The sequence below is a fragment of the Tachypleus tridentatus genome, chromosome 9 (assembly GCF_004210375.1).
Source record: "Tachypleus tridentatus isolate NWPU-2018 chromosome 9, ASM421037v1, whole genome shotgun sequence".
Classification (NCBI taxonomy): domain Eukaryota; kingdom Metazoa; phylum Arthropoda; class Merostomata; order Xiphosura; family Limulidae; genus Tachypleus; species Tachypleus tridentatus.
In genome coordinates, this window is record NC_134833.1 from 78,229,882 (window position 1) to 78,238,240 (window position 8,359).

General features: G+C 32.2%; 1 protein-coding gene across 1 annotated transcript; it reads left to right on the top strand.

Moving 5' to 3' along the window:
- The first annotated feature begins 6,350 nt into the window (after positions 1 to 6,350).
- On the top strand, positions 6,351 to 8,003 carry LOC143225553 (uncharacterized). Its single transcript, XM_076455209.1, has 2 exons — positions 6,351 to 6,513; positions 7,428 to 8,003. Exons 1-2 carry the CDS (start codon positions 6,366 to 6,368, stop codon positions 7,823 to 7,825), a joined length of 546 nt encoding a protein of 181 aa, XP_076311324.1. The 5' UTR covers positions 6,351 to 6,365; the 3' UTR covers positions 7,826 to 8,003.
- The last annotated feature ends 356 nt before the right edge of the window (positions 8,004 to 8,359 follow it).

The following is an 8,359-nucleotide window of genomic DNA, read 5'->3' on the forward strand; positions in this document are numbered from 1 at the left end:
GGTTCACGTAACACAATAAAGGATTTTCGTATGAAAAAGTGACACAAATCACGTGTACACGAATTGTTTCCAAGATATATGCGTTCAACATGTGCATACCTCAAACAGCTGGAGAATGAAACAGGTATTCATGCTACTCTATATAAAAAAAATGCCGGTCAAAATGTAGATTCTACGGATTTCTGTGCAATCGGATTGTTGAAACGGGTGCTAGAACTCTGTGGTCCTCATACATTATATAGATCATAGAAACTAAGCAGAAAGGAGGAGTATTCTTTGAACATAATATCCTTACGACCGAACCTTTGTCAATGGAAAATACTCTGTAGTGGTATTTCCAAGATGAATGGAATTGTCAGCATGTCTATAACGAGGTGGTGAGGCTTAAATAATGTACCTAACCACATGTATCTTAAGAAAAACGAACAATGGTACTCAGCTCAACATTCGCTTTATCAAAATATAAAAATCGCTGGCGTCATTTTAGGGTCTTTATCAGTTTCAGAGAACTAACTGTAGATTTTTACTTCAAAAAACAAGCATAATTTGTCACCAGGAAAAGCAATCTTTCTGATACAACCTCGTGAATGTACAACGAACAGACTAATCAAAATACAACTCAGTTGCATCTGATTTATTGGTATGTTATACACTGCAGGTCAAAGCTAAACAACGATTTGGTGTTATACTCTCTGACAACTGGTTCATTGTCGTTCGTGTTTCTTCACATTTTTGAAGCAAAAGACTATATGATAAAGTCGAGTGCAAGTCTTAAATTATCAGGAATTTTATTTATATTTTTCACGACATTTCTGAGACACACAGATATTTTCTCTCTAAATTCTCCTTTATTTCTTTACATTTGTTCAATTTAAGAAAAACAGAAATTTTCACTATATATAAACTGACTGTGGAGTGAATATCAGGTACAGATGTAATCTTTTTAGCCCTTATTTCACGTTGAATGTTTTAAATTTGTTCAAGAAGAAGAGGGACATTTTGTCAAGAGTTCCTCTAATATTTGTTTAGGTTTAAAATGTACAAAGGAAGATAATCCTGAGATTACATTACTTTGTAAACATAGTAATGTAACGTCCCTAATCCAGGGAAACAATGACCATTTTTATGCCATACAGCCTAATTTCTTTATCATAGTTTGACCAATTCAGGTTTGCCACAATTTGAAACAAGTTTTAAAATTAAACCGAAACCTTTTTGTATGCATCGCAAGTTACATAAACAAACATATAAATATCTTACAAACACTAGTTTAAGTTATATATAATTAGGTTTCAACAAATCTTTAAATAACATTATCAACCAATGTACTCAAAACCTGTTTTCGAAGAAATAAATGTTTTCACAATAGCTTGAGTTCTTCAACCAAAATACCGTTACAAATAGACTATATTGAATTAACTTGACAAGAGATTGCAAAAATGTTAACTGCTTGGTATCATGTGTATAGTTCCAGAAGATTTTAATATTAACGTGTGTTTATCTCGTTATAAACTTTACTTTTAGCTCACCTTTAGGCAAATACCATATGCTAAATATGCTAAATGTTGTAACAAAAACTAGGCACATTCATCTTCATTCTGATCGTACAGATGTTCAACCAGTACTACAAACCAGCCTGGAATTGCTAAAGAGTTTCGAACCCAAGTTCATGTTGAAGATGGGGGTGTTTAATAAACGTCGAAATCTTGGTATCAAAAACAACTTTCAGACTCAGATACTTTTAAAACGTATTTCTAACACCAACTAACTATACAATTGGTGAGAACTTTCTATAAGATACGATATAGGTGTATTGATTTTATATATGAAAAAAATTAAAGTGCAAGAACTAATACATTATCAGAGAAATAAGAAAATCATACGTCAAACATTGCAATATAACAATATATGTTTCGAAGCCAATCTCCATAAAATGCGTCTTACGCTTAGACATTTCTGATTGCTTGGTAGTTATAGTAATAATGCAAGCAGGTAGTTCCAGTTAATGAGAAATTTACGTATTCGAACCAGCCACATGTATGTGCAGTATCAGCAACAGAAAACAGTTCGTGCAAAATTACAATGTCTCCATTCCAGGCAACAATTACGGGAAACCTGAAGTTGTTAAATGATGTTAATTAAAATGTTGATAAAACTAAATGTTACGTATTACCAACCACACATGAAATCCTAAATACTAATTGCAAAATCACGTCCTCACGAACACATGACGAGCGATTAAATACACTTAATGACAAGAAATTGCTATTTTTCACTGGTAGGCCTGCGACATACACGTTAGCGTGTACTGAACGAATTAATGCAGTCATGGCGATTCCGTTCCACAACACTTACACAACGAACAGTGTGCTTTTAACAATAATTTGCATCACTTTAATAATTAAAATAATCTCGTCGAACAGATAATTGTTTACGAGCAGCTTTAAACAGTTAGAATAGACTAAGGTTTGCCAGTCTAGAAGACATAAAACGTAGTACCACGCAATTTCTATTTATCTATAAATCAGGCCCATAATAAATCTGGGTAATAGATTGTAGTAACGGCATTTGAATGAATAAATAAAGGCAGTTTCTGTTAGCGTTTAATGTTTTCGTAACTAAGTCCTATAAAATTCGTGTAAACATGAGATAAGCACGTAAGTCACAGAGAACTAGGTTACCAACAGTTGTAATATACGGTAAATATTACATCAACTGTTAGACGTAACTGTAGATTTCTCAGGAAAGAGAATCACTTAATTTAATGATAGATTTAGTTTAGTCGCACACATGAGATGATCAGGATTTTAAATGGTATTACACTGGAAGAAAAACATATTATTCATAAACGTATTGTAGAATAAATAATAAAACGATATTCGTGACTGCATTTAAACTAATCTATCTTCATTTGTGTGTTTTTATAGCAAAGCCACATCAGGATATCTGCTGTGTCCACAGAGAGATAGCAAACCTCTGACACTAGTGCTGTAAATACGAAAACTTACCGGCCCGGTATCGCTAGGTGGTTAGAGCGCTTGACTCGTAATCCAAGGGTCGTGGGTTCGAATCCCCGTCACTCCAAACATGCTCGCCCTTTCAGCTGTGGGGGCGTTATAATGTGACGGTCAGTCTCACTATTTGTTGGTAAAAGAATAACCCAAGAGTTGGCGGTGGGTGGTGATGACTAGCTGCTTTCCGTCTAGTCTTACACTGCTAAATTAGGGACGGCTAGCTCAGATAGCCCTCGTGTAGCTTTGCGCGAAATTCATAAAAATAAAACAACAAAAAGGAAACCGAAGATTTACTCATGAGGAAAGTAATCTTCATTAATGTACATGAAACTATTTCATCTAAGAAAGATAGTTTCTATGACTACAACAAAACAATCAAACACACTTATGTTTAACTTCAAAATGAATAATTTCAAATTAATCTTAAGGTACATTTAAGTACCTCTTAGTTTTTGTTTCTTATAGATAAAAAGAATAAAATCGAAATAATGTGCAAAAAGTAGTAGTTTTTCTAAGCAGTGATCTTTCCAATTTCGAAATTCTTAAATGAATAAACGAGAAAAATCTTGTATTTTTTCATTAATATATCTTATATTGTGATGTATACATTTCAAATATTAAAGAAAAGAAGTCTAGCTTTTTTATATGTGTAAAACATTATCAGTCTGTTAGGATGTTGATATATCTAAATATTTTCACTCATAACAATAGCCAACAATATTCCACAGATTGAGTACTAGTTCTGAATCCATAGTAAATATAATAAAGTAAACCTGAAGTTGGTGGCAAATTCCTATAATCCACTAAATGGCTTTAAGTAGAGTATGAACTGTTTTATCATCAGTAAAACTTACATTATCACACAAGATAATAACTTTTGACAGACATATGATGTTATAACATATTCCTTGTTAAAACACAAATTTAAATTGATTGCTTTTAACACTCTTTAACTATTATCAAATCAAAGTATTATTTTGCAGAAAACAATTATATGTAAACTTCAATTAAAAATAGCTTATATCTGAATGTCATACCACCACCACCCTCCGCTGATAAGTGGGAAGTTTTCGGAATTACAACTCTAAAATTAGGAGTTCGACTCCTTTCGCTGGACACAGAACATAGCGTGATGTGGCTTTGCTATGAGGAAAACAAACACACTGGCTGTCTTTTATGACAAATCGTTTTGGATATTTAGACTCGTATTTTTTTCTTTTTGGATTTCTTTGAAATTGAGCACAAAGCTGCACAATGGGCTATTTATATTCTGCTCACTAGGGATATCGAAACATGGTTTTTAGCGCTGTAAGTCCATAGATGTACCTTTGTGTTACGAGGGACATTCATTTTGGAAACCACGCATATAACAAAACTGGATCCATCCGTTTCGATATAATTATATTATTTCAATTTAAAGTTTCTTTTGTTCAGGTTCAGTTGTTTTTATTAAGTTTATTTACTCTTTTGTTATAAGGCAAGTTTATATCGAAGTTCTTTCAATTAAGTAAAAACTTTCTAAGCTGGAAATGTTTCTTGACGTAGAAATTCTCATTTAAAGTAAAACATTTAACACATGCTGTTTTCTAAAATATTTAATATTTCACTGAAAATGAGCTGTCAAAATTATCTTCAAGTTGAGAAAAGTTTAAATCAATAATTTACAAATCGAATAAAGCAATTTACGAAACTACGTGTGATTATATCAAACAGTTTAAGACAAAAAAGAACCCATGGTGGGTTAGCGATTAGTTTACTGACTTACTATACTAAAATTCGAGAACTGATTCCCCGCGGAGGACAAAACGCAGATAATCCATTGCATAGTTTTGAGCTAAAAAAAAAAACTTGTTTTTATAAAACTTCAGTTGATCGAGATAACAATTGTTTCCAATAATGTAATTTCTTTCTCACTGTAATGTAGCTTTAAAATACAAAAATTTAAATTTAAATGTAATGTCCGGATGCAGTAAACCAGTTAACAAGTTTTAAAACTTTTTACAGAGTACGTTTGTGTAAACTTTTATCTTCTCTCAGACTATTTGTTTCTATAACAACACAATGTTAGTTACGTTCTTTTATCAAAAAATGAATACGCTTGTGTATACTTCTATTCAATAGCTTGAATCATATAAGACTGTTTTCACTTCGAAATGTTTGCCTCTTACCTCTATTTTACACTATTCAGTTAAAATATTTTCTAGACGGTAGTAAACCTCTGAATTGTTAATAGCTTCTTGTGAAGTATTTTTAGTTTATATGGAATCAAATCTCGCTGGAGTCAGTTCTAAAATCTTTAGAACTAATACATTTTATAGACTACCTGCAGGTAACACATGTGTAACCATTGTACGAATAACCCCGTAAAATCAGTATATGATGTTTAAATCATGTAATTCAAACTGAGCAGTTGAAACACTGTATAACAATAGTTTTTAAGTTATTTTATTCAAACTACTTTGATTTTTCAATTATATTAAGCATCTTATATTATATCTAAAAAGCATTTGAACTGTGCTTTTGTAGTTGTACATTTGATTTGTTTGTTTGTTTTTGAGCACAAAACTACGCAATAGGCTATTAATACCTTGCCAATAGCGGCTGTTGAAATGCAGTTTTTAACGTTATACATCCTCAACCTTACCACTGAGCCATTGGAGGAACTACACTTGTGATTTCTTGTCTTTAACAAATTTAAAATAAATTCAAATATATTCAACATGAGTTTTCTATATATTGTGTACAAATGTTGGACTGTGTATTTACTATTGTTAAAAAAACACTCGAAATTAGTCATTGTTGTCTCAAATCAGAATAGAATAAAAAAAACAAGTGAATATTCGTCAGTCGTGTACTTCTAAATATATTATATTCTGAAGGGCAAAAAAATGTTGATAACAGTTCTTTTTTGGGTGAGCCATGTTTTACACACGGGTAATACTTGATTGTTTTAGAGCAAAGCCACAGTGAATTATCTCTTCTGTTCATCACAGAGAATCGAACCCCGAATATTTGTGACGAATGTCTATAGATTTCCGAGAAACAATAAGAAGTTTAAGCTGTTTGTTTCTTCTTCTTATATGATAACTTTTTTTAAGTAGGAAGTGGAAATCTAACTCCAAGTTCTATGAGAATAGTTGAGCTACCGTAACTTATAATAAAGATATATTTTACATTAGTGAGCAGCTACGAAACATAAGATACGATAATTTGGTATTTACCTTGCTCAGTGCTTTGGTTTTTACTTCTTTTATCAGCCGTGTTCTGCAAACAGTGCGGTAAGCTGTTCAAAGAGCCAGTTTGTAGCAGACAACCAATCCTAAAGCGACATTGTCAGGGCTTTTCATCTTAATGGTGAGGAATAGGGCGACAGGTAAACCCACGCTTCGTGACGTCATCTTGTTTATCAATAAAAGCGGATTTCAACTAACATTGACAGAGAACAGCCCAGAGGAAACACAGGAAGACTTCACTGGACAGCAGCACACCTTACTTACAGGTTGGACTAATGTCATGTTAGGTTTTCATGAAGTTCGAAACTATTTTACATTATTGGTTAAAATTGGTTCATGTACAAGAGTAGACTGACTTCCCGAGTTAATTACAAGGTTCTGATAAACAACTGTGTCTTACAGTTTGCATAAAATTAATGTTTCTTTTTTTTTTGTTCCTTTTTACAACTAGAGTTAGAGTTAATACTTTTCGTCTATTAAATTATCTTGTTAAACTTTAAATAGTAGTGACAGAATTGTTCTAAGTTGAATATTTCAAATGAAATAAAATTATGAGTATAAGGAGGGTAGTTTGTAAAACGTAGTCGTCTAATAATATATAAAGATGTTCTATCTTTAACGTTCAGTTAGCGAATTAATATGCATTTTCGAAACGGTAGATGAACTGCATCACCTTTCTGATTAATACTGATAAGTAAATTCCTATCTTTAAAAATTGATAACTTACTTGATCTGAAAATGAAAATTTGCAGCGATTTTAACTTGGTAAAATTCGTAACCCCCTTACTTTTAACTTAGGAGGCTTTCATACAAACCTGAATGTTATAACTCCTTGCAGAACATTTATAAAAGAAAGGAATTTACCAGTCACATTATAATTGACAAACGAAATCTATTCAAAAGTGATTGAAATAAATTTGTCTCTGCCACCCAGACTGCTAAGTTCAGGAGCTTTTAACGATACAAATCGGGGTTCGATGTCCACGATAGGTACAGCCTAGATAGTCAAAGGCAGCTTTACATTTACCAACAAAGATTTGTTTTATTGACATATTATATAATATTTCGTGTTGTAGCAATATTATACGGTTTTTGTTTTTGGAACATTTTTAATGTAATAGTCTCAGACAAACTTACTTCGAACAGGACAATATAACATCAGTATGTGTTTCTCCTTAAGAATCTAAAGGTGGTGAGACTCATTCAAGATCTAAGTCGATGTCCCAATTGATCAAGTTCACTGTACTAGTCGCCATGGCGACTATCTTCAGTTGTTTCCACGAAATAGATGCTTACCCTAGAGGTTTCCAACATCTCGCTTTGGTTAAAAGACCAGAAGATAGAACCTCTTTTCTAAACTACGACCATGGTTTCCAGGTAGCAGACCAACCATCCGTAACCTTTGAGCATGAAATACCAAATGAGTGGACAATGAGACAAGGACCAATCGAAGACACTGTCAACTACTTATCATTCCTTGACAGATTGGTCAAGAAAACAGCAGAACGGCAGGATTCTGACAGGGAACCAAAACGAGGCGGGAACCGCAACTTTCAAACTCAGGGTTGGCGGCGATGAAATCCTAAACTTTATAAGAAGACGACATTTCAAACTGATTGGAGATTTTAATTTGGAACATATAGTCTAAAAAGATATTTATTATTAAAAAATCATAGTGTAATAAATCGAATTCCGTAATCGTAATAGATATGTGTTGTGTAAGATTAGTGAATAAAAATGTAGTTTCAACATTTAAGTTAAATTCATTGAATAGTAAATAAAAATGCAATATTTGAGCAGATCATTTAAATCTATTAAAATAACTCTTAAACAAATTATTTTGTCATAAATTTTCTTAAAAATATATATATAATAATAATCGGTAACTTAATAAATTCAGTATTATCTGGGTGAAGAAAATAACCTACAATTGATAACCACAACAGACCTCATTGTAGTTAAACAGAACAATATACATTCTAACACCAAAAATAAATCACTATATAATATATTTAAAAAATACAAACCAAGCACCCACATTAACACGTCTTTATAGGAAACGTTCTTATCGCAGCTGCATTAAATCATCTAATAATTTGTATATTCATTTTT